At 35.5% G+C, this 27,732-nt stretch overlaps 1 protein-coding gene across 3 annotated transcripts in view; it reads right to left on the bottom strand.

The window, feature by feature from the left end:
• Positions 1–27,732, bottom strand: part of PDS5A (PDS5 cohesin associated factor A) — a 119,927-nt gene that overhangs the window by 8,636 nt on the left and 83,559 nt on the right. For all 3 annotated transcript variants that reach the window (XM_043438533.1, XM_043438532.1, XM_043438534.1), the window contains exons 20-32: positions 25,916–26,039; positions 24,982–25,140; positions 22,926–22,994; positions 21,672–21,808; positions 18,368–18,491; positions 17,832–18,036; positions 17,202–17,316; positions 12,748–12,880; positions 12,065–12,184; positions 8,919–8,981; positions 8,009–8,154; positions 6,870–6,978; positions 2,285–2,634 (exon numbers count right to left, since the gene is read on the bottom strand). In XM_043438533.1, the coding sequence (XP_043294468.1) occupies positions 2,285–2,634; positions 6,870–6,978; positions 8,009–8,154; positions 8,919–8,981; positions 12,065–12,184; positions 12,748–12,880; positions 17,202–17,316; positions 17,832–18,036; positions 18,368–18,491; positions 21,672–21,808; positions 22,926–22,994; positions 24,982–25,140; positions 25,916–26,039 (1,854 nt within the window). The remainder of the gene's footprint in view (positions 1–2,284; positions 2,635–6,869; positions 6,979–8,008; positions 8,155–8,918; positions 8,982–12,064; positions 12,185–12,747; positions 12,881–17,201; positions 17,317–17,831; positions 18,037–18,367; positions 18,492–21,671; positions 21,809–22,925; positions 22,995–24,981; positions 25,141–25,915; positions 26,040–27,732) is intronic.

The following is a 27,732-nucleotide window of genomic DNA, read 5'->3' as shown; positions in this document are numbered from 1 at the left end:
AAATACATTTATTTAAGAATGTATATGAATATCAAAGAGCAGAGTTCAATAACGCAAAACCACAATTACTTTTGCACAACCTAATAAATAATATTAGGATTAATATTTTAATAGAATATTTTCATCCTCCCAAACTGAAACGCTGTACCTATTAAACAGTAATGCCTAGTCAGGCCCCACCCCCACCCCCTGGCAACCACCTCATTCTGCCTCTATGAATTGAATTTGACTACTCTAGTATCTCATCTAAGTGGAATCATACACTATTTGTCCTTCTGGGTCTGGCTTATTTCACTCAGCATAATGAATGTCCTTAAGGTTCATCCATATTGTAGCATGAGTCAGAACTTCACTGCTTTATGTAGTAATAAAAATAATTCTTATATTTTTATTTTATCAGTCAATAGACCTAAAGTGAAAGTTTTTCTGCTCTCTTCTGGAATTAATAAACTGGGGATTCTTTGAGGGTAAGAATCTATCTCTTTTGGATACTTACGTATTGCCAACACCCAGCACAATGCTGGTAGTCTAATCCGTCTGTATTTGTTAGAAGAACAAATGAGAAGTGTAAAGAGCAATACTCATGTGCCTATAATGGGTTTATTTCTATGCAAGGGGATATCATGAGTAATGTAGAGTTTCTGGAGTAATTAGGTTTCCAAACAAAAGTCATAATGCTAGAATTTAAGGGCAGAGTTGTATATTAGATTCAGGAAAGAATGGAAAAGACAAAAGGAAGCTTGGGAGAAAGTTTCAGAATGTCCTTCCGTGTTTTGTTAGTCATGCATTAACAGTCAATAAATCAATCAGAAGTTTCTAAGATATGTGCACAGTATCTATTCTACTGAAGTACTATGGTCCTGAAGTACTATCACGAACACCTATCATCAAAGAATTTTGTATTGTGTGTAACATTGCCCAACCGATCTACTAACTGGCATACTTAAGACTTCTAAGGTATCTTTTCACTCTTTTTTTCCTTTTCACTCTTAAAAGAGATATTTTAAGATTTTTCAGAAGGTCCAAAGCCATTTTAAATCAAGAGCAGTTTCTGGCATGTAAGCCATTTTTGTTGGGTTTGTTTAATACTTTGGGGGGCATATAGTGTAACTAAGAGCAGAGCAGTGGGTTTTACAATGATCAATTTCAGAGACAAGGTTTATTGCTACTGAAAATTATTTTCAGGGTTCAAGTAAGTGCCTGGATATTTTGGTTAGATGGCAAAAGGACAGCTCATGACAGATAAGATCAGGTGGCTCAGGTGGCCTGGGTGTGATATCAGTAGTATTTTACATGGGTGAGGAATGGCCAGAATTCTAGAAACCCTTTAGAGAATTCTGGCTATGTCCTCCCATGAAATTTCTTCAGTTTTTGCATAACCAAAAATATATTAAGGGGTAAAGCAACTAGAATTCAAAACAGTGGTTAATCACTGAGCATTTGTTCCACACAAGGCATTTTGTTAAGTGCTTCCTATTTAATGATCCATTTAATTCTTAGAACAATCCTTTGAGGAGGGTATTATCATATTGTCTTACTGATGAAGACAAGGAGGCCAAGGTTAAGTATGTTGTTCCAGGTCAAAGGTCCAGGTTTGAGGAGAAAATAATAAAATTTGCCCCCAATATTGGCTTTCTACTTTTAGTCCATAAAACTAGAAGTGACTAAGTAGAAGAAACACCCATTACTTAGTCAGATTTGGGCCTGGATCAGCTGCCATTAGATGCTGAAAAAGGTGCTTAGAGACATTTAAAATGTAACAAATTTAATAACCCCAAACTTCAGAATTTCATAAATGCTAATGTAAAACCCAACCCAAACATGATCAAAGACGAGCAGCTGTGAGGTTATTCTCATTGGGAAGGGTAGGGGAGAGAAGTAAGTCGTTGACTTATATTAAAGTTTACTATAACAAGTGGAATTAAAGAGCAAGATATACTTGTTCATTGTGTCATGACACCTATTTACTCCATTCTGGGACTTCTGTATAAAAAAGTAGCCCTTTATATTTAGTAAACCCCATGCAACTATGTGAAGAAGACCAAGATAATAATATCCTTGCTAATAAATAGAAATACCAAAATACCACATCCTAATTTAGGAGATCTCTCTTCAAATTGTTGTCCTGAAGGTTATGAGATAAAAACAAACGCCATCACAACTTACTCAGGAAAACCAGGGGGCAGTTTTGACTCCCAGATGGCTAGGTATTTGGGTGTGGCTGGCCACGAGGACTAGAACAAAGTGTCTAAACTCAAAGTTCAGAAGGGACGGAGCGCGTTACCTTTGCAAGTCGATCTGTCTCTCTGCCGGCGCTGCCTTTCTGGCTGGGTCTTGCAGCTTGGGCGCTTTGTTACCCGCTTCCAGACCCCCGGGGCTCTCCTGACTGACTGCGGCTCTCTTTCTCCCCTTGCTGAGAGGCTTATTTGTATCGTCATTTTTGGTTGCGTTGCCCTGAGATTCAGATTTGGGTCGACGTCCTCTCCTGGGTTTTGAAGGGGCAGGAGGTCCTGATTCCTCTGCTTTCTCATCTGTTTTTTGTTGAATATTCTCTGCACCAGCTGCTGTTACTGTTCTTTTCTTTCCTCGGTCACTGCTGATGTTGCCCTGGGCAGACTGATCAGAATTAATCTCCTAGAAGAGCAGAAAACAATTTTATGAACAAACTCCTTAAATATCACTGATCTGACCAGAAGAAGCATTCTGCAAGTATTTCAGTTGGGATTCCAGGGTTTCTAACTCACTGCTTATATCCCACGAGGAATGTAAATTCCTTAAGAGTAAGGACTGAACATGATACCTAACCATAGTGCGTGGCATATACAATATACTCAGTAAATATGTATTAAATGGCACAGGCAGTTATATAAGAGAAAACCTACTTAGCTATTCTTTCACACTCACTTTAAATAAAAACGTCCCTTTTATTTCTAGTATGTTCTTAATGTTACCACTTTTCAAAAGCAGGGAGGATGTTTTCATAATTCAATGTTATTTTCTTTCTCTATGATGCATGTACTGTAATAATCTTCATAATTCTGTAACAGAAAGTTCTTTAATATCTCACTTTACTCATTCATTCAAACTTTTGTCTCTTCTTATTGTGTCAGTCATTAAGCTTTTTTTTTCTGAACATTCTCTTTTTTTCCTCTTTCTAGTTTGGCATACATATTGTCATCTAAAATGTTTAAGTTAATAAAATTCCACTTTGGACATGAGGAGGAATAATAGTTTTTAGGATGAAAGTGACCTTTCTATGAATGAAATTTAGGAATCAACTGTAATAATTTGAACTGATTCAAGGGAAACAAAGGACCACTATCATCATCCAAAAAAGTAAGACTATTATCTTTTCAGTTAATTAATTTTCATTTCCCCTCAAAATGTTTTCAGAATGACCGGGAAACACATATAAATCTTTCATGTTTCAAGATAATTTACTTAAATGAAAACTCATGAAAGTAGTATCTTAAGTTAGAAAATCCAAAAATCAGCATTTCATGTTGAGGATTAAAACATTAAAGTAAACTTTATCTTAAGAGAACAGATAACACATGAAGGAAAAAGAGTAAGGTGGTCCACACAGGGTAAACTGTTAAACAGTATACAATGGATTACAATAGAGATATGCAAAGTCACCTGGTGAAAGATGGTGATTCCTGAGCAAAATAAAAAGGCCAATAAAGATGACTAAGTGTGGTTAAACCTGAAGTAGAAACCATTCACTCAACTTAGTGTCTACTACGGGTAGCGGCTGCTGTGCAGAGACTGGGGAACAAAACTGATGCTGCTCTGGTCCTCAAACAGATGAGCATAACAGATGATTAATCTTTTTTAAAGAGTAAACAAACATTTAAGTACAGATTACCCTAAGAGCAAAAGAGATTAAAGAAAGGGGCATTCAGGAAAAAAAAACAAAAACAAAAGAAACATCAATTTGATTATTCTGGGGAATAGTAAACAGTATCAGAGCAAGGCTTACCATGTGAAAAGTAAAGTGTTCTAGACAGATGCAAGAGGCAGCATGAAGCACCCAAAGAAAGAAAGAGCTTGGAAGATTTAAGGAACCTGAAGTGATGTGAGACTGGTATAAGGCAGGAGAAGCAAGCATGGGCCAGATCATGAATGCTTTATGGGACCTTTAAGAAATCTGATTTTATTTTTAAGTGCTAATAAAAGTTGTTGTTGGATAGCTGCTAAGTTGTGTCTGACTCTTTTGTGGCCCCATGGACTGTAGCCCACCAGGGTCCTCTGTCCATAATAAAAGTCACTGATGGACTTTAAACAGAGGGCAAACATAATCCAAATTATATTTTAAAAAGATCACATTGGGTGCTACATGTGGTTGACTAGATCAGAAGGAAGCAAGAGTGTTAACAAGAAGGTATAACTACTACAGCATCAGAGGTTGAGTTACTGAGTTCCCTGGTGAGCTGGTTTACATCTCTCGTTAGGGAAGTTCCCACAAGCTGTGCGGCATGGCCGGAAAAAAAAAGAATAGGGATAATTTAAAAATGGGCAAATACGAAAAAGCAATTCACATAAGAGTACATCCAAATGGTCAACAAAAATAAATATAAATTAAAACAATAGCGGGGCATTAGTTTTGATACTTTAAACGGAAAAAGATTCAAAAGAACTATAAAACCGGCTGATGGTGGATATGTAGAGAAAAAAGTACCCACTTAGTAGAAATGTCAGATGTTCTAACTTTCTGAGAAAACAATATGGAAATATCTAAAATCTCTAGTATTTTACTACTTGACCAAGCAATCCCACTGCTAGAACTCAGCCCCTAGAAAAAAAACCACCAGTAAGTTTAATGCAACACTGTTTGCACTGACAAAGAAGGGGGAAGGAATTTATGTGTATACATGTAAGAAAATGATAACTCTGGAGAGAAACAACTGAACACACAAGATAAAGCTGTTTAATAGGGAAAAAAAGACTATTAAAAGTCAGGTACATGATCATATTTACATATTTATGAACATCATGTATATGTGCATATGTGTAACAAACGCACACAAAAACCAAGTGAAGAGGCATGAAGGCATAGTCATGCCTGTAATCAGCTACAGGCATGAAGGAAAAGCCTCTAAAGGGCAACACTGGCAGTACTGCTTGCCTGCATCCATGGAATGTTAGTATCTTACTTCTTTTAACCACCTCCCTTATTCATTCTTCATATTACAATTTGATTTCTCTAACAGAGTGAATAATAGGAAATATTCTGATCTGTAAACATGCATATCCAACCTGTTGAATAGTTTTTATTAACTAATTAACTGGTTTAGGCATCAATCTCTTTGAGAAACTGGTTAGCAAGAAACACTCCCTTAGACCTTATCTTCTTTTAATATACTAGCAACACAGTGTTTTGAGCCTGCAAGACTGAGGACCAGATCCTGGAAAGAAATGATCATATCAACTTATGGGAGATCTGACTGGGAAGCTATCAGGCTTTTGCCAAAATACGACCTGTCTCTTTAGGCAACACTGAATCGTTAAAACATTCTTTGGAAGTATGACAAAGTTAAAACAGGGTTTGGAACAAAACAATATAACATTACAGGTCAATCAAAGTCACATTCTGGCCCCTCAAAAATTAGAATTTAAATATCCAATTTATCTTTTATACAATTTTACCGCAGAGGCTGGGAAGGTTATAGATAGCTGTTTGTACTAGGTAAACATCTGCATCCCTGTACTACCTCTTAACACACATTACAAGCATGTTTAACTAAAGTATCTGCGCCAATATGCATTTCTGAATCTAAGCATGTTTATGGTGAATATTTAATTCTATAAAAAGATCCCACAATATCTAAATCTATTGGCTTCTGAATTCTAAGACCTTTGAGAGGTTCCTTGAATCTAGTGATATAGTGAAGTTCAGCCAGCAAAGAGCCCAAGTGTGGACAGTGAGAGACTGACCAAAAAATGAACCTTCTCAGGACTTCCCTGGTGACCCAGGGGAAATCCATCTTCCACTCCAGGGGACGCAGGTTCGATCCCTGGTCAGTGAACTAAGATCCAACATAACACAGGGTGACTGAGCCTGCATGCCTCAACTAAGACTCAATGTAGCCAAATAAATATATATAAAAAATACAAACCCTTATCTGTTGAGTTTGAGTTCAGACAATGAGTTTCGATAGGAAAAGTTCAGCTTCTGTGGAATGACTGTATAGTCCTATATTTTATGTACCTGAGGGTAGTTACTAAAACATCTTACAAATATCATAAATACATGATGTGTAAAAAAAGTATGTCAAGAATATGATTCTATGGAAAAAAAAATTAGTATTCTTATACTATTCCAACTGAGGAAAGTTATCCTCCTACCAATGTTACATTCCTTTTTATCCTGCTGAAAAATTAAGAATATTGGGAGCTACAGATAAAAGATCCACCATCAAAGAAAGAATGCATTTTTTTTTTTAATGATCTTTTTTTTTTTTTATTAGTTGGAGGCTAATTACTTCACAAGAATGCAGTTGTTAAATAAACAAAAACTCAAACATTAAGGCTAGCTCTTAAGTTTAACTTAAACAAGAAGTATTGATCTCTGGCAGGAGTCAATGAAGTATTGAAAACAAGATCTCAAAACCCCTTAGTTCCTATTCTTTCAAGGTACTGGGAAAGGTAGTGTGGTAGAAGGATACCATTATGGGTGACCACATAAAACTCTGGTTAAATGAAGAAAGTAAACATAGAATCATTTCTGGAGAGAGAAAGCACAGTAAGTAGAGGTATACACACAGGTATAGTATGTAGTATACATTAATGTACTGACCGTGGGTTTTTCACTCCTATCATTAAACTGTAATAAGAATCTGCATGGGAGAAACTCTTTGAAAATTTACCTTATTCTTTACTGGGTCAATATTCTTTACTGGTGTGACAGAAATAATTCTTACAGGGTTCTCCTCATTTTCACTAACACCAGTTTCTGCTGCCTCTGAACTCTGTTCCCTGTTGAAGAGAAACAAACCAAAGCTTCTTTATTTGATCACATGAATACAAAGTTTACTCTCTCACTATACCAATAAGAAAACAGGAGGCTTAGACTGGCTTAGAAGGCTGGCCAAGTTAGCAAGACTCTTATCTGTGGCTGCAGCCTATTGCCCTATTACACCAAGTCACTGATTTCCATTTAACCTTACTAATTTAAGAAAGAAATGCCTGCCTAAAAATCACCTGATAGATTAGTTGTCAAGAAACAAACAACATAATTATTCTATAAGCCTATCTGTTGGGGGTGGAAAATGCTAAAATCAAGCAAAAGCAAGCAGATTAAGACTATCAGTCTGTGTTCTTAATTAGCTCTGTAAGAGAGGGGGCTGCTAGAAAAGGCCACGGGAGACGTGTTTGACACCCACCATCCATGTAAACCACCGATGTCCCACATTAATATTTTTATATCTTTGGATACTACCGCTAAAAATGTGTTTAAAGCACTACCGGTTGAATTTATTCTTAAAATATCATGAAACAGAATGAAATCTTTAAAAGCCTCATTATTCAGTGTTCGTAAGAGTAGGGTCAGGTGGAAATTTTTATGCAGTAGCTAAGACAGTAAACACCTGACATGTTAAACATAGAATCTTTAATAATAAGTAGAAAATGTTATTAACAATGTTACCTTTATTCATGCTATATTAAATCTCTTGAGTTAAAAAGCATATAAATTTTTAAAAAGTTATATATTTTCAGTTTTCCTAAGTGTTAAATTTGCACATATATACACACACTTCTAAGTAAATTAGCTTTACTGTACCACAAAATTTTTTTTAACTTTTCTATACATTTAGAATGCTTAACGATTTCCCAATGTGTACTACATACTCAATCACCATCATTAATTATCCTAAAATTCAGCATTATGTTTTTCACTAAGAGGTTCCCTAAAGTCCATTTTTGTGACATGCTTTAAGCAAAGGAACTGAAAGATGAATCAAGTAGGGAGCGACTGTAACAAAAACAACTGAAGAAAAAAAATTGCCTTGGTCGATTTCCGGTGGAAGGGCTCAGCTCTGAATTTACATTAATATTGCTTCCGGTCTCCGCTCCAGCGCTCCTGACATACGGCTTCCTTCCCGTTGCTGACAAAGGCTTGTTAACAGCGCCTAGCACTCCAGCAGGCTTCGGCTAGAAATTACACACACGCATGTTATTTTATACCTTACTAACAGGAATACATACACATTTATACATATGGAAGGGATGACTGTTTTGCTTAAGCCCAGGAACTGTTGTTAAAACAGTTGTTGTTGGCAAGTTAAATCCTAAATTTATTAGAAATGATAATTCTGTAATACTGTGTATGAACATAATTTGAAGTCAGAAGTATTACTTCCTTTAAAAATAACTATGCAAAAAACAACCAACTATGCAATATTTAATTATTATTTATTGTTCAGTTAAAATAAAAAGTACCCCTAAAACACAGTGAAATACATAATGAATAAGACACAGTAAAATGCCTTACAGATAAAAACTACTGAGTGTATATAGTTTTAACAGTTTAGATACTTTATCAAATATTAAGTTTCCTTTTTCCTTTTGCTCTTTTAGATATCATATTACCTTTATAGGATATAAACTAACATTAGTACTTTAAAATTATTTCTTTTCTTTTTCTTACACGTCTAAATTTATTATATCATTTTTCAGGGATATCTGCTTTGTGAATTCTAAATAACTTGAACCCTATCTGTACTGACGAGGACACATGGTTTTAACTCAAAAATGGTTCATGGCAGAAAAAAGTCCAAGAGAACAAATGCTTTAGATGTTACAATCCACATCATGATGTCTAAGAATCAGGAACTATAAAATCTGAAAGACATTTAAAGGTTAGCAGTAATACACACAGGAGATAAAGATCCCCCAATTATCTAGTATATTAATACCTTTCCTGTTAACAGAAGTACTCTTGTCTCTTCTGAAATATAACTCTTGTCATTACAGAAGTCCTATCAAAAAAAAAAAAGCAAACGTGAACACGCATATTTTTATTGTTCATAAAAGACTTTTCAGGCATTATGCCTTACAGTAACAGGTTCATTTATGCTACGCAACCTATCAAATCATCAAAGCATATTTCATGAACCATACTGTAAGTTTAGTTTTAAAATTAAATCAAGTGACACACAAGACTTAGTCAAATTTAGAGATCAATTACGCAAATCATTTTATGTTTTTGGCTGTGCCGCATAGCTTGTGGGATCTTAGATCCCTGACCAGGGACTGAATCCAGGATATTGGCAGTGAAAGTATGGAATCCTAACCACTGGATCGCAAAGGAATTCCCTTAATCACATTTAAAATAAAACATACTTCTATTACAGTTTCCAGTTTACTCAATGAACTGTGTTCACCTACACTCTATTATAAAATTTACTTCTTTTTTTGGCTGTGTCACACATGTGGGATCTTTCCCATCAGGGGTTGAACACAACACCTGCAATGGACGTGCAGACTCTTTAACCACTGCACTGCCAGGGAATTTACTTCTGTGCTCCTAAAGCACCCAAAATGGTACTATGCATATATTAGGCACTTAATACTCACTAAAAGAACTCCACATGGGACCTCAAGAAAACTGTTTTTGTTTGGTTGCTAAGTTGTGTCTGACTCTTTTGCAAATCCATGGATGGTAGCTCACCCAGGCTCCTTTGTATATAGGACTTCCCAGGCAAAAATACTGGAGTGGATTGCCATTTCCTTCTCCAGGGGACCTTCCCAGTCCAGGGATCAAACTCCTTTCTCCTGCATTGGCAGTGGATTCTTTACCACTGAACCACCAGGGAACCCTCAAGAAAATTATCCTTACTGAAACAAAAACTTACTTTAATTAAAATATTTTGTTTCTTAGAACCATAAGTAGACTGTGCAAATCATAAAGGTAAACACACCATCAAAATCTAATAGTCGATCATCATGTTCTTGGCTGCAGTGATATTCACTAGTTAATAAATGAATTTAAACCAAACGTGGACACTGATGATACTTTCTTAAAAGTTATATCTATACAAAACTTAAAGAGTTCAATCTGATCATGTGGTGCCTCTCTGTGTTAATTACTCTGGGAATAGCACAAGTAAACCACAAGTCACAGAAGCAAGATGATCTATTATCATTCGGATGTTCATCATTTCTAAGTAATCACCTTAAAAATTATTTTTTCTTTTATTAAGATGACCCTCACACTAGTGTCATAGAAGAGAACAAAACGGCTTAAATGTGCCTATGAAGAAATCACACTTTCGATATGCACTCTAGGCAAGCCTGTATTTTTCTTTTCTTCCTCACAAAGGCTTCTATGCAGCCAAAATAAATGTGACATCAAGATATACTATAATATCACTAGGCTCACGATCTTAATATCCCTAATATTCTTGTGTTTGAACTTACACCATATGAAAAGCAGTATATTAGAAAAGGAAATGAGGAAGATGCTCATTGAAAATGGAAAACTAAATTATTATTATGAAGGTTAAAAATATTCTAAGTTTCATATCAAAACAAAAATCAACTAGAATGAGATATAGTAACAAACAGCAATTTAAAATCTTGATGACATGACTATTACTGTATGTAAATTCTATGTAGAACTATTCTAGTCATAATAGCCCTGGGTCAGCAATAAAGTAAATTTAAATTCAAGAGCTCATGTAGGAGTATTTATAAAGAACAGTAAATTCAATTAGAAAGCAAGTAACTTTGCAATCTTTATTATTCCTATTAAAACCAGGCATAAATTCTGAGTATTAGATCATTAAAGAAAATTGGATACAAATTTTTGTTGAAATTTTTAAATGCCATATTTTTTCATTAAAAATATTGATTTTTTAAAAAAACCAAATGACAGGAAAGTTAAAACTTCAAAATATCACCTTCAAGTGGATAATAAATAAAAATGCAATCTGTTTAAAAAAGAAAAAAGTCTTAAAATCCAAATTAGCTGGAAAAATTTAAAGAGCTATTAGTTGGCTGACAAATTTACTTACATGGAAAACTTCATTTGTTGATAGCAGAATAAACATACTATGTATTACTAATAATGTTATTATTATTGTTCAGTCGCTAAGTCAGGTCCTACTCTTTTGCAGCCCCATGGACTGCCTGCTAGGCACGAGATTTCCCAGGCAAGAATATTGGACTGGGTTGCTATTTCCTTCTCCAGGAGGTCTTCCCAACGCAGAGACAGAACCCACGTCTCCTGCATTGGCAGGTGGATTCTTTACCACTGAGCCACCTGGGAAGCCCAATTATTAACGATACCACTAATTAATGCTTCCTTTTGACTAACTCTTACAGACCTAGGCGTATTAGTAATAGTTCACAGGTATTATCATCATCCGCATTTTAGAGATGAACAAATTGAAGCTTAGAAGAGTTAACTTGGGTGCGTGTTCAGTGGTTCAGCTCTGTCTGACTCTCTGTGACCCCACGGACTGTAGCCTACCAGGCTCCTCTGTCCGTGGGATTTTTCCCAGCAAGAATACTGGAGTGGGTTGCCATTTCCTCCTCCAGGGGATCTTCCTGACCCAGGCATCAAACCCGTTTATCTCCTGCATCGCAGGCAGATCCTTTACCGCTGAGCCACTGGGGAAGCCTGTTAACTTCGAATCTAAGACTGTCAGCTGCCAAGACCAATTCCATTCATACTAACACTTTATTTCATATATAGATGTATATAATTTACACTCTACCAAACATTTTATTTCTTGTCTGAAAAAATACTAACAGTGTTTTAATAGGATGAGATGAAAACAGTTTAAGAAATTTGAAAATTCCTCTTACATATTAGAAATATCCAGAAGGAATAGCTCACATAGGAACACCACCACCAAGCTTGATTTGTATTCTCTACTCTGTAAGGTGAGAATGATATTTTTCAGGCTTTGGAAGACAGTCTCCCCTTTCCTGATAAACTCACAGAGGTATTTTTTTTTTACTTTGTAGTCAAGACAGTCTAGTATTTGCCACCAGGATGACAGTAACAAATTTAAATAAGTTCAGTATGGTAGAAAAATGAAGAGAAGAAAGTTACCTTTTCAGGTTGTGTAAAAAATTTCACTGGCAGGACTGGATCCTTTGGTGACTCTGCATTGCACAAAGCACTTTTACTATTTATCACGCACAGGGCCACATCACACACTGTATAAAGTTTCTAGGGAGGAAACAAATCACGTAACTTTCAGGAGTGCAAAATAAGCACAGGTACCAATTCTACCCAATATGTAACATGGAATCAACACAGTTTTATGGGGCTACTGTTTATTCCTTGAACATTCTGCATGTTGTCCCTGGCATTTCTTCTGATGTAGCCTCCCAGTAACAAGAACAAAAAAGTCCCCTTCATTTTACCTTAACATGAATGCCAAGTATGCATTAAAAACAACAAACCAAACTAAAGGAAACATACAAGAAGAATATCTACTGGTCTGTAACACTTACTTACTAGTTCTTAAGACAGCATAGTTATAAATTTCATTAGTTCTTATCCCCATGCTCTGTACATATTTTAATATCTTTTTCAGAGTAATAAACATTCTTCAAAATTCAATGTAATGAAAGAAAAAGTACATATTTTTATAAACTATAAGTATATATTTTTATAAGCATTCTGTAATCTATTTATTATACAATAGGAAAAACAAGTGGGACAAGGGTCACATTGCTTTTTCCCTGTAACTTCTTAATAGTCACTGGCCTAATATATATATATCTTACTTCATTTGTCTTGGATTCATCTGGAGACTGGGCATCTTTTGTTAGCTTGATGTTCTCTGCCATCTTTTTCATAAAGGCATGGCTATTATTTTCATTCTTTGTCATTAAAACTTCAAGCATGAACCAGAGGCACCTAAATGAAACATATTTACTTAGTAAAGAGACTAATGGAAGGTTCTTTTGCTGAGTGGATTAAATAGTTTACTGGCAAGTTCTGTTATTTGAGTATAAAGAGAGTAAAACGCTAATGATTAACAGAAATATCCTGTTAATAATATTCAATTAAAATAGAATATAACATCACAAATAACAAACATGAACATATAGCTTAATATGAGAAAGCCTGACAGTTTCATGAGGCATACACATGAAGAGTCATTCTATAGGTATTTAATAAACATTTAGATGACATAATGTGTTTTTTTTTTCATAATGTGTATTAATATCCAGCAATGACGAGCAAACCAGCATACAGCACAGTCTTGCCATTTTGACCATCTGGAAGCTACTTATCCTATGATCTAGGGCTCGTATGTAATTTTACTGTGACATAACTCTGACTTTCATGTGTTATGAGACTGGTGTGCATATAACCAGTAATTCAGCTAAATAGTCACATTTCAAATCATTTTTCTGTTTTCCACTTGTTATTTTATAGTCATTTAATACATAAAGTGTCTGGTGACACCTGAATTTCTAAGTAAAAGTGAATCCCAAATTGGGATGAAAATTAGGATCATCTGAGGAACTTACATTGCCAAATCTAGAATCAAAATCTATTTTTAAGTTCCCATGATGATTTTTTAGGCAACCACCATGGACTTACTGTTTTACTCCATCAAGAGGAGAAAAATTCACTTGAAGATAATCTGTGTGTACTTCTTTGCCTATAGTACATACATATGTTTTAAAAGACTACTGTAAAGGAAAATTCAGCATTAGGTTGATGGAGTTTGCTTTTATAGACTGTCTTGCAATAAATACTAAACTCAGTCCTTCAGGCTGACATGAGAGAACACTAACAGTAACTTGAAACCGTAAGAAATAAAAACGCCGGCAAAGGTAACACGGCCACATACAAGGCCAGACTGCTGAGCTTCTGATCTGCAACTCCTTTTTAAATATACGATTTAAAAAGCAAATGCAGGGAATTTCCCGGTGGCTCAATGGTAAAGAATCTGCCTGCCAATGCAGGAGACGAGCATTTGATTCCTGATCCAGGAAGATCCTATATGCTGCAGAGCAACTAAGTCCTTGTACCCCAATTGTTAAGCCTATGTGCCAGAGCCCAGGAACCACAACTGTTGAGCCCATGTGCTGCGACCACTGAAGTCCATGTGCCTCAGAGCCTGTGCTCTGCAAAGGAGAAGCCACCACCGTTAAGAAACCTGAACATTGCAACTAGAGAGCAGACTCCGCTCTCTGCAAATAGAGAAAAGCCTGCCAGCAACAAAGACCCAGCACAGCCAAAATAAATAAATAAATAAATAAACAAAATGCATAAAAATAATCACATACATGTGAAAGGAAACAATATATGAATGCAGAGAAGGAAGTGGCACCCCACTCCAGTACTCTCGCTTGGAAAATCCCATGGATGGAGGAGCCGGGTATGCTACAGTCCATGGGGCTGCAAAGAGCTGGACACGACCGAGCGATTTCACATTTCACAAGAGCAGAGTATCTCTACACTAGTGAAATTAACTTGCTATTACTTAAAATAGGATGTTACAACTTTAAGATGTTAAGAGTAATTATTAAGAAAATAACTAAAAAATATATCCAAAAGAATAAAAAAAGTTCCCTACAAAAAACAACTACAGCTGACCCTTGAATAACACAGGAGTTAGGGGTGCTGACCCTTCACACAGTAATTTGCATTTAACTGAGTCTTCGCCCACTGTATAATCGGTTCCTCTGTATATGAAGTCTGTCTGTATCTGTGGGTCCACCAGCTGTGGCTCTTGAGGCACTATAATATTTATTATTAAAAAAATCTGCATGTAAGTGAACCTGCACAGTTCAAACCTGTTCACACTGTAAAGTTCAACTGTAAACAGAAAAACGAGAGGCAGTAATGGAGCAATTAAATAACAAAAATACATAAGACAGAGAAAACTGACAGTTATATGGCAGAAGTAACTTCTCCCTTATCAGTAATTACTTTAAATGAAAATAGATTAAATCTCCCAGTTAAAAAGCAGAGAAGCAGAGTAGATTAAGGGAGAAAAAAGATACATATATATCTTATCTACAAGAGACTCATTTCAGATACAAAAACACAAAGTAATTGAAAGTTAAAGGATGGGGAAAAAATGCATTTCATACAAACAGTAACCAAAAGAGAGCTGGTGGCTATTTTATAATTAGACAAACTGGATTGCAAAAGACCCAGGACTGTATTTGAAGAGGATATGACTATTATAAAAACGAACCTAACAACAGAGCCCCAAAACCTATGAAGCAAAAACTGACAGAAGTAAAGGGAGCAATACATGTTCCACAATAAGAGATTTCAATATCTTATTTTCAATAATGGATAGAAAAAACAGAGAGGAGACCAAAGAGAAAACAGAAAACTTGGACAACACTATAAACCAATCAAATATATCAGACGCAGACGGAATACTCCAACTCACAAGAGCAGAACACACAGATTTCTCAGGTGAACTTGGAACATTCTCTAGGATAGATCGTAAGCCTTAACAGGCCTCGACAGCAATTAAGCCACAAGTCTTAAAACCTATCTTTTCTGACCAGAACAGCAGGAAACTGAAAGTCAATAACAGAAGGAAAACGGAAAATTGGAAAACTCACACATACATGGAAATTAAACCACACTCTCTTACTTTTTTTTGGCCATGTAGCTTGCAAGATCTTATGTCCCTGACCAGGGACTGAACCTGGGCCCTTTGCAATATAAGCGTGGAGTCCTGACCACTAGACGGCCAGGGAATTCCCAAACCACACTCTTAAAACAATCAATGGGTCAAAGAAGAAATCACAAGAAGAATTAGAAAATACCTTAAGACAAATAAAAACACAACATACCATGCTAATAGGATTCAGCACTGGTAATGCTGAAAGAGAAATTTACATCTGATAACACCCTATATTAAAAAAAGGTCTTAATAATCTAACTGTATACTTTAAGAAACTGTACACCTTACCTAGAAAAAGAAAAGTTAACACTTCAAACTACACACTAACTTGAAATGTTTAAAGATATTCAAAAGCATTGCATACTAAGCAGAATCAAAAAGTATGTGCCAGTGATTTCAGTTCTAACTAGAATGACTTCAGTGCTCTTCCCACATCATTACTGCCTCTCTTAAGTCTAACCTTTTTCCACGTGATGGCCTTGCAACTAAAATAGGGCTCAAAGTTTCCTTAACACAGACCTAGTGTTCTAGGCAAACATATACACTACTTTTTTTGCTTTATCAGAGTGCTTTCTGGGAAATCCCCAATTAAAAAAAAGATTTGCAAATAAAATATATTTATAAAATAAACAGAAATCAGAATTGGAAGACATTCTAGGAATTACCTATTTCATATCCTGTATTTTATGTATAAGGCAACTGAGGCAGAGAAGCTCAGAGAAGTATGAAGCTTTTACTCACATAGCTGGGACTAGAACCTATGTCTCCTGAAAGAGCTACAGGAGGCAGAGATAAATGTTGATTACCACACGACTGAGTGACTGAACAACCACCACCTCAGATAAGATCAGAACTAAAAGGCGTCATGTCCCGTATAGAAAATCACAGCATTTTAAATACAAGCTGGAGGGACCAACTTAAAGGTACAAAGCGAAAGCACAGCAAAGGCAAAGTAAACACTGCTTTGAAGTTTCCTGGAGGCCATTTGTAGATAATTCTAGACCACCCTGTACTTGTTTACTCACCATGCATCAATATACAAAGTTCTATTTTACATAAAAACACTTAAGTATTTTGCAATTGTTTACTTGCCTGTCTCTCCACCAGAGACAAACCTCTCTGTGACTGGTGTAACATATCTAATTTTGTATTACCATAGTCCTGCCACAGAGTATCTTTTATGTGTGTGCATACTTTTGAGGCATCTTTTGAGGTTGAAAGTGTAGCTTTACAGAGAGAAATTTTCCCTACATGGCTTTCACATGGCTTTCTAAATGATCAAACTGATGTAGCTGAAGCCCATTTTAATACAAACAGTAAAAATAACATAAAAACCAAGTCAATCTATTTCAAAGACTCAGCTAAAGTTAACTGCAAACAACAGCAAACAAACAAAACCACCAAATAGAACTTATTAGACAGAAACAATTTTGTAAGATGAAACTTACAATTTACAATAAAAGAAAACCATAAAAAATTTTTATTCTAATGGGGACAGTTAACAAAAAAATTTAGCCTTTTTTAAAAAGTAAAAATATTTTAAAAAATTCTTTAAAAATCAACACGACTTACTCTTTAATATCACGAAGCTGATCAACATCTTGTGATCTTGTAAAATCTGGATCATGAGCTAGCAGGTGAATCATATAAGGAACTACATACTCAGGCAACAGTGATAATAGTTTCTCTAGAGTGAAAACATTATTATTAACAATAGTAATAAGAGCTTTTATAAAAATCTCTCCCTAATTTAATGTTTTAACCACTTCAGTTAACATTTTTCCCTCAGTTATTCCCTCAGTTATATCATCTGGGTGATACTGAAATACTTTTTTCAATTTTGAAGGCTACTAAAGACAAAGGATAATTTAAGATTGAGTCCCTGGCAAAGCTGGGGACTTTACTCTCCAACATCAGAGCAACGTGTTCAAATCAAGCCACGCTGCTCATCCTATAAGATAAAATGCAGTTCTTCCCTTTACGTGTTATAAACAGGACTCAGAAACTAAAATCTTAGATTTTACTTACATCTTAGCTGCAACAGCAACATTCTATAAAAGTCCCAGTGTTATACACTGTTGGCCTGGCCAGCTTATGGAAAAACGTGAATGAACTTATTGGCCAAGCCAATACAACAGAAATACAAGAAAACCCTCCACAAACGGACGTGTCTGCACAGCGAGCACTCTGAAGGCTGCTTACCAGTGGCCATGGGGTTCTGTTTAATGTACTCCCTGCGGATACTGATGTTTTTCAGCAAACACTGCCGCGCGTGTGCCCTCCTCTCCTTCACGGGGTCTTTGGCACACAAGGCAAAGATGGCCATGTACTCCAACGGGAGCAGGAGCTTCACAAGGGCCTTGTGCAGCTTCTGAGCAAAGATCTGCCTTACTTGGTAGCACTCGTCCTAGAGCAGCACAAAACCGAAACTACTTAAAAATGGTAGTGCTTTTAAATCATTAACAAAACCCTGTTTAGTTTTTAAAAAACTAGCAAACATCTACAAAAGAACACTTTAAGCATTTTTAATGTCTTCATTTAAAAAAAAGATATAATTATACTAAGGAAGTAAACAACAATTGTGGGGAGATAACAGGTTAGAATAGTAGTGATAGCAATCCCTTTTGTGCATACATCCACAGAGTAAATGGATACTTAATCTGTATTAAGTAAATAATCTGTATTAAAAAGTTTAAAGCTGAAGGCCAAGTACATGACAAAATAAGACTGTTACTTACATTAATAACAAGTGCACAGAGCTGAAACTGTTCTGGGGTTATAATTTCATGGTAGCAAGGTTCCTGAGCAAGCTTCATTATGGCACTACCAGCAGCTAATCGCAAGCGAGACATATCAGATTTACTATAAACAAACAAGAAAGAAATAAACATTTCCTATAACCACTATCATTCATAAAGCGCTTCGATCCCTTTTTGACTGTTAAGGTCTTTAGCATAATTTATACTTTAACTGACATAATGTACAAATATGAGAAAGATCCTTTGAGTCCTTGAACTCAACAGAGGGAAGAAGGCTCAAATCATTGTGACTATCTGATATTACATTTATCTGCCTTCACTAAAAAATTTTTATTTACTTATTTTATTCAGGTATAGCTGATTTATTATATTAATTTCAGATGTACAACACAGCGATTCAAAATTTTTATAGATCACACTCCACTCACAGATATAAACTCGTGGCTGTGTTCCCCATGGTGCACAACGCACCCTGGCAGCTTCTCTTCTGTGTAGCGGTTTGTGCCTTTAATCCCCACCTGGCTCCTCCCCACTCCGGTGTGCCCAGCGGCAACCGCTAGTTTGCTTTCTATATCTGTGAGTCTCTTTGTCATATTCACTAGTTTTATGTTTTAGATTCCACATGTAAGTGATAACATACAATATGATATTTGATTTATTTCACTAAGCATAATACTCTCTAGGTCCATTCATGTTGTATCAAATGGCAAAATTTCATTCTTTTTAATGGCTGCCTTCATTTTTACTTAACATTTTAGCTTAGATCCTCTACTATAAGGAACTCTGCTTTCATTTGCAATAGCACCAACTGCAACACGAGCAAGAACCACTTACATTAGGAACTGCATTTCTCACTTTAAGAAGCACTCACATGTATCAAGAAAACTTGATACTAAAAACTGAGAAATTAAAATTCACTTATCATTTAAAATCTGTTTCCCACAATTTAAAAATGCATACACGTATTTTACACAGGGGCTTCCTTGGTGGCTAAGATGGTGAAGAATCCGCCTGCAATGCAGGAGACCTGAGTCTGATCTGTGGGTTGGGAAGATCCTGTGGAGGAGGGCATGGCAACCCACTCCAGTATTCTTGCCTAGAGAATCCCAAGGACAAGGAGCCTGGTGGGCTACAGTCCATGGTGCTGCCATGAGTCGGACATGACTGAGCGACTAAGCACACACACACATTTACACAGACGTAACAGAAGTCAATCTCAAGCCTAGACATGGCTGATGAAATAGAAGGGCTATGAATTAGGAAGTGATCTGTACCCTAAAGGAAGCGGCATCAGACAAACATCTAAAAGGAAAGTATATGGAGGTGAGAGCCAGTGTCTCTCGGGTACTAGTCCCTGAGGCAGACTTTCTTTTCCAATAGGAAGTTTTCCAAGGGAATCTAGAAAGCCCAGGAACCCCCACTCCCCACCCAGTCAACTTTAACTACCTAAATAGCAAGACGTGACACTGATGTGGTGAAAGGACAATCTCCTTACTTCAACTGCTAAATGGAACATAACATAGCTTTAGTATTTTAAAGACTTCAAAAAATGTGGAAAGCTGCCCTAAATCCACAAGGGACTATTATTTCCCACACAAGGGAGAAAACATGGCACTCTTGGACCACATGACCATCAAAGCGAGCATTGGTAACAACGAAGGACTCTCAAATGGTTTCTGAGGCAAATGATTCAGGAATTTTAAAAAAATTACTAATGCTACTATCTGGGTATGTTACTCTGGAAGATGGGGAAACTGAGGCTTGGAAAATTGACTTATGCAAGTTTATACAACTAGTAAATGGAGCAGGGAGTTGTGTAAGTTTCTGATTCCAGAGTCCAAGCTAAACTATGGGATACATAATGTCTAATTAAGATCTGCCTAATATTTTATAATATGCATGTTCCACAATTGACCATTCTCCTATCTTTTGCGATGAAAAAAAAAAAAACACTGGAAAGAACATGTTAGTATGTACATTTTTATATGATTCTTTTAATTTCACGAACATAAAAATAAAGCCAAAGAATAATATTAATATTTTTAAAGACTCAGAAACAAAACGCCAAACTGTCCTGCCAAGACTATGCCCATTTATGTTCACAGGAGTAGTGAGGGAAACCGTTTTCCCTGATCCCACAGAGTAATGATTGCTTAAAAAATTTCTTTTTGATGATTTGATAGACAAGAGGTTCCACTTAAGTTAAAATTGTATTTATTGTATTTAGTGATGTCAAACATATTTTTAAAGATAAACTGGCAAAATATACTCTTCATCTTTATTGGGGACCCTGCCTGTTTATCACTGATTTGTAAGAGCTCATTATTAAGCCTTCGCTATGCACTGTACATGGTTTCCCCAAATTTAAAACTTGCTGTCCCCTACTCTTCAATTTGTTCACGCAAAGCTACTCTTGGCTTATAATAAAAATAATTTTTGATTGTTTTCTCCAGATTATCAAAGCATTCAGCATCTCTACTGAATGTAATTGTGCATTTCCTATCTCCTCCAATAGAATGCATATTCCTTAGAGGAAGAAATTATTGTATGTTTAAAAGGTTTGGCAGTACTGGCATGACAGTGTTCAATAAATACTGAAAGCATAAATGAATAGTTAAGTCTATCCTCTAACTCAAATTTTAAAGAATGCATCACAAGTAGAATTTTTCAGTTATTTCACATGAAAACCAGTAAATGAAAAATTTGACTTTTATTTTCATCTTAAAAGGTACAGTATGAAGAAATGGTGATTTCACAAGATTTGAAGACTGAACATGTGTTGAAATGGAAACAATTTTTTTTTGGGGGGCATTTGCAGAACCTTGTATAGTCTTCTGCAAACCACCAAGAGGGTGCAACTCTTTCTTCTTTGAATCTACACTGAAATTTTTATTCCTTTCCTGACACCAAAACACTACGCTTGTTCAATCACTATACTTACAGGGTAAGTTGCTTAAAGGCAGGAACTGAATTTTATCTGTTTTTACTGCAATGTTTTTCATAGTGTTTGACAAATATTCAACAAATATTTGTTTAATTGATCAAATGTTGAAGCTAACTGTAACACTGCTATAATGATTATGACTACAAATTTACTGGAAAAAGGTCAGTCTTGAGAAATGAAAATACACCATTATTGAGATACAAACCCGAAGTAAGTACATAATTTAAACACAAAACATATAGTGCAATTATAACTGCTAATATTAAGTAAATAATTCTTATGTAAGCTCTACCAACATCTTGAAGCTAAAAAAAAACTGGAAAGGAAGAAGAACCTCACCTGATCCTCTTCTGCTCTGTCAGGTCGCCCTCACTAACCAACATTGCTGATAATAACCGAAGAGTTGAATTGGCAGATTTAGACTGGTTGTTTTTCATACCCAACAGCCATCTTACCAGAAGTTTAATTGCCTGTACCTATAAAATATTAACATGCTAAAAAAAGAAAGCAACTTAAAATTCCACTTAAAGGGAAGATTTATGTTAATTAGATTAGTGAGATTACTTAACTGCCAGCAGACATGTTTTATTAAATAAGTCTGTAGGATAATAATAATGAGAACTAATACTTATTCTGTTTATGCCAGGTGCTTTATCCAGATTTGTACATGTATTATTCTATTTAATCTCCCAAACAACTCTGTGAGGGAGATATTCTTATTTCTAATAAATAAGGCAACTTAAGGCACATTACTATGATAGACAGCTTGCCCAGGCTCTGGCTTCTGAATTCAGATTTTTTCACACCTGGACACTTGCTTTTCAAATCATTTAAAAATACTGGTATGTTTTTTAAAAAATAACTAAACTACACAGATTGTAGTAGTTAAAAATAACTAGATAGACTTTAATATTTCTTGTAGTACTGAAGAACTATTTCGATCAAAAAACCCAGGAGATTTTGTAATTATTTGTAGTCATAATTGCTTGGAGCCTTATACTCAAGACTGTTATGAAATGTATGCAAGAATTAGCTAAAGGATGCAGATATCATTTACTACATTTATTTACTGACAACCTGGAAAAAGGAACTGATGGAATAAATGATGCCTATGAAGCTATTCAAGGTGAGAGAGATTATCAAATAAGATGATAAAGAGGTTTTGTTTTGAATCCCAAGACTACCACTTTAAAAATTATCTTTACTGAGGGATAATTTACATCTATCAAAAGTTACCAATATGATGACAGTCATCTGTTTCTGCCAAATAAATATTCATATGCCTGTAGATAAAAAGTGGTAAACAGGCTAGACCTGAGGTGCTTCTGACATCAATATTCTAGAATCTCTATGTAAAACAGCCTCACTGAAATCATTTCAGCAAGACAGGAAGGTCTACAAAACAAGCTGACATATATCTATATGTAACCAACTTTAACAACAACTGTAATTTGAGAAACACACAACTTTTGGTTTAAAAATAAAGCACCTTATTTAAAATGCTTTTTAAGTGTTAGGTGTTTTTTTTTTAAAGGGTATCTATAAATGTTCATTATTTCAGCATAACAGTCATCAAGTTCTACTCAATTTTACCTTTGCTAGTACTTCAGGGGAAACCTCTTCATCTGGAGACCATAATTTTCCATTCTTCTCACCTGTTGACTACAGACAATTGAATAAATTTAACTTTTAGAAAAAAATTTTAAATTTTGCTCATTAAGGTTTTCATGCTGAACAACACTGTTCTCTAGGAACCCCACAAGAAAGCCACCAAACAGGGACTGGAAAAGAAGAACAAAGTTGGAGGGCTAAACTTCCTGACTTTGCAACTTAACTTATAAATCTGTAGTAACAAAGACAGCATGGGCGGTACTGACGTAAGTATGGACACACAGACCAAGAGAATGAGACAGAAAACCCTCACATACATGTTCAATTGATTTTAAACAAGAGTGCTAACACCAATTACTGGGAAAACAACAGTCTCCTCAACTAATGGTGCTGGCAAAACTAGATATAGCCACAAGCAAAGGAATGAAGCTGAACTGTTATATATGAAAATTATATTGAAAAATGGATCAAAGATCTTAAAGAGTTACCACTAAAAAACTCTCATAAGGTACAGGGGAAAATCTTTCTATTCTTGGATTCAGTACATAAATATTCAGAATATATAAAGAATTTTTACAACTCAACAACAACAAACTATTCAATTCAAAGTGGGCAAAAGACTCAATATTCAAAGAAGATATACAAACAGCCAATAAGCACATTAAAAAAAAATCACTAGCCATTAGGGACACAAACCAAAACCGTAAGATATTACTTTGCAACTACCAGGATGACTATGATCAAAAAGCCAAGTAAAGAATAAGTGTTAGCCAAGATGTATAGAAAAAGGAAGGTTTGTGTATGGCTGCTGGGAATATAAAATGGTATAGACACTGTGGAAAAATGTTCAGCAGTCCCTCAAAAAGGTTACCATAGAATGATCATGTGATCCAGCAATTTCACTCTTAGGCATACATCCCAAAAATCTGAAAACAGGGACTCAAATGTTCATGTCAGCATTATTCACAACAGTCAAAGGGTAGAAAACACCCAAGTATATATCAATAGATGAATAAACAAAACGTAGGTTAAACATACAATGGAATATTATTGTGGCACAAAATGAAGTTCTGATACATACTATAACATAGATAAATCTTGAAACCATTATATTGAGAGAAATAAGCCAGATGCAAAAGGATAAATGTTGTATGAGAAGAAGGTATCTAGAATAAGCAAATTCATAAACCAGGCAAGTAGAATAAATGTTACCAGAGGTTGGCGGGGAGGAGGTAATGGGGAGTTACTCATTAATGGATGTAGAGTTTCTCTTTGAAATGATAAAGTTCTGAAAACAGGTAGTGGCAAATGGTTATACAATGATGTGGATGTATATGTTAGGTGGTGTCTTGAACCACTGTGGAGATTTACCCGGCCTTCCTGGGTTATCCCTTGTGTACATGGGTGTATACATATGTTATCAAACTTGTTTGTTTTTAATAAAATGAAAAACCAATAAGAACATGGGTGTATATAATGTAAGTGAACTGTAAATGTAAATGGGGTAAAATGGCAAAGTTTATATTATGTGTATTTTACTACATACAAAAAACAGAACCATCTTAAAATAGAATTTATGAACAATCCAGCCACCATCTAAGAAGTGTCAAATTTCACATCTGTTGCCAGCCTTGTCTATCAGTAGCACAAAGAACAATATGACACCGTGGAGTAGGAACTGAGGCTCTGGCCCTGCCCTTGCAGCCTTCACTATTATATTCAAATGGAGGGAGGATAACGAGGAAGGAATGAACTGGCAAGTATTTTTTTCTGAGTTTGAACACTGAGGGTTCTGTTTTTTACTTCATGATTCATCTATCTCATGTTCTCAATTTTTTCTTGAAGAAAAATTCTAGTAATAGCTACACAGCAAGATGTTATTTATTTATTTATTTTAGCAAGATGTTATTTTAAGTAACAAATAACAAATAAAAAAAGTAAGAGAATCATACACAGAGAAAAGCAGACGTGTTGTTTCTGTGACAAAAAGATGTAAACAGTCTTAATCTTATGATTCTAAATTTAATGAGACACTTACCCTGTCATTCATTAGCAGATCTTTAACGATAAAATTTGCTACTACAGATTTCATTGGGGAGGCAAACTGATCTGGTGCTAACATAGAAATGTGGCCCAATGAAACTAATGGAGTTATAAGTTGCTCTGGTACATCAGCATTCAGACTCCTACTGAGTGGCTATAAAAATAAAACAGTCAAAATTACTAGTTTGCTTTATAGATATTTAGACATTGTACAGAACAGTGTACGTTCCCGAGTCCTCCTGAATTTATTGTGCCCCAAAAAAATCTGTTCTAGAGATGATTAAAAGTCACTTCAGTCATATTAGACACTTGATTCTTGTTTCACCTATTGAGATTTAATAAGATTGAAACAATGTAAAAAAAAGGAAAGTGTAAAACCCACATAAAGTAAAAACAAGAAAATTCTCCCATGGTCAAATCAGCCTTATTTTTAAGTCAGTTATGTTGGTGGGTTTCTTGTCCTGTGGGAACATTTAAAATGACCATGGATCATAATATTTAAGTCCACTGGGTTCTGTTCATGTTGTATTCAGTTTATGACAATAGGAATACCTTTCCAGTAGCAGAATCAGGCAAAGGATCATACATAAAGAAAGGCAAACAAAACTAATTTTCAAGTAGGGTTCTTAGGTCCATAACAGCTTCTCAAGCTAAATGGACCACTGAGCCAATAAAGCTAAAATTAAGTAAAATAATGTAACACAAAATACATAAAACATCCTTCAATGTGTAGTATTTGAACATACAGTCTGATCTAAAGGCAGGGAATATCTAAAGTACTGAATAAAATAGAGTCCCTGCTCCCATGGAATTTATATTTTAGAGTGAGACTAAAGAGCCTAAAAAAAAAAGTGACTTTTTAGCTTCATCAGACCACAGAGAATAAAAATAAAAATCAACAAAAACACATCATATGTAATTATATATACCTCAAAAATCTGTGCAAGCTGGACTTCTTTATTTGTGAATATGGCATGTATACAGTGAACAGCCTGTTTTGCTTGGTGTGGAGTACCTCTCTTTGCCTTCTGATGTAAAATGGGAATTAAGGTCCTAAAAAAAAAAAAATCATAGTTTATTTTAAAAAAGCCCATAAACCACCAGTAGTTCTTTTGGTTGTCTCCTACTTCATGAGTAACTATTTGGAGGTATGCTTGAAGAAAGCTTCTCTTCTAAACTACCTGATCTATAAAAAGATTTAAAGCCCCTTTCCCCATCCTCAAGTACAATATAAGAAATGCAATGCCTCTAGAATAAAAGGGCTACTCCAGGAAACAATTTTCTTTTTAATTTAAGCTACCTCATAAGTATGGAGAGATAAACAAGCCACTTTTAATTTATAATCTAAAATTGCCCCATGCCATATTTTCACATGTCTTCTAAGAAAATACTCCTAAATTTTCCACTTCCCTCTCACAATCCTCTTCAGTTGTTTTAAAGCAGCCATGGGGAAAAAATGTAGCAAAAGGCCAAATTTCATTAAAAAACAGACAAGAACGTACTAGTGAAAGAAAATATGCAAATAAAGTATGGCATGTTTCTATCAAAATACAAAAAAATTGGCATATACATCAAATGGATAAGACAAAACATTCATATAAAATATACATCAAAATGTTAAGTGACTCGCTTCTTTTATAGTTTCTAAAGTTTCAGCTTTTTATAATGAACTTAAGTATTTTTTTTTACATCAAAAGAAAATCTGTAAGCCAAAACAAAAATTTAATAAAAGACACTTGCTTGGGAGGGGGGATCGGGATGGGGAATACGTGTAAATCTATTGCTGGTTCGTGTCAATGTATGACAAAACCCACTGAAAAAATAAATTTAAAAAAAAAAAAAAAGATACTTGCTAAACATCTGTTGCAATACTACTACTTTGTAGATTATAAGGTCAATGATAGCAAATCAAGAGCAATAGTGACAAAGGGTCACACTGTAACAGCGCTCCTCAACCTTTCTGGCACAGGGGACCAGTCTGTGGAAGACAATTTTTACCATGGATAGGGAGGGGAAGATGCCTTCAGGATGATTCTCATAAGAAGCACACACATGTGCAGTTCACAGAAGGGTTTGTGCTTCTGTGAGAATCTAAAGCTGCCGCTGATCTGACAGGAGGGAGAGCTCAGGCGGTAACGAGCAGCTCTAAACACAGATGAAACTGTGCTTGCTCCCCTGCTGCTCACCTCCTGCTGTGTACTGACCTATGGAATCAGTGCTGATCTGTGGCCTGGGGGCTGGGGACCCTTGTCTTATAATAATGGAAGGCTAGATATTAATGGCAATACTCTAAACCTTTACGCACCTCAATCAATAAACTGGAACATATGCTAGTCAGTGTGAAGTCTACCTTGAAATTTATGAATGTGCCATATTTGTCCCCCATAGGGTTTAAAATAATGAAAAGGATTTTCATGCATAAATATCAATACATTCCTTGACTGAGCACTGTTGGAAGTCTTTCTTTCAAATTCATTTACCAAGGTAACAGTTCTTATAAATAAGGCCAGTTAGTAACAAAAGAAGATAGAGTTTTGATCAAACCGTCGTTAAATATATTATTAATTCTTCTTAGCCTAATGAAAGGATGATGCATAGGTCAACTTTAACCTTTCTCCTTGTTCTTCTAGTGTGCTATAATCCAGTTACACCACCAGGCTTGTTATTGAGGGCTGCAGTGTTGTGCTTCTCTGCTTTTTCAATAATCCCTCCTTCCTTCCCAATTAGTCTTAAGAAAAGCTATGAC

Source organism: Cervus canadensis, chromosome 19, assembly GCF_019320065.1.
Source record: "Cervus canadensis isolate Bull #8, Minnesota chromosome 19, ASM1932006v1, whole genome shotgun sequence".
NCBI lineage: Eukaryota > Metazoa > Chordata > Mammalia > Artiodactyla > Cervidae > Cervus > Cervus canadensis.
The sequence above is the reverse complement of the archived record's forward strand: the minus strand, read 5'-3'. Positions and strand labels throughout refer to the sequence as shown.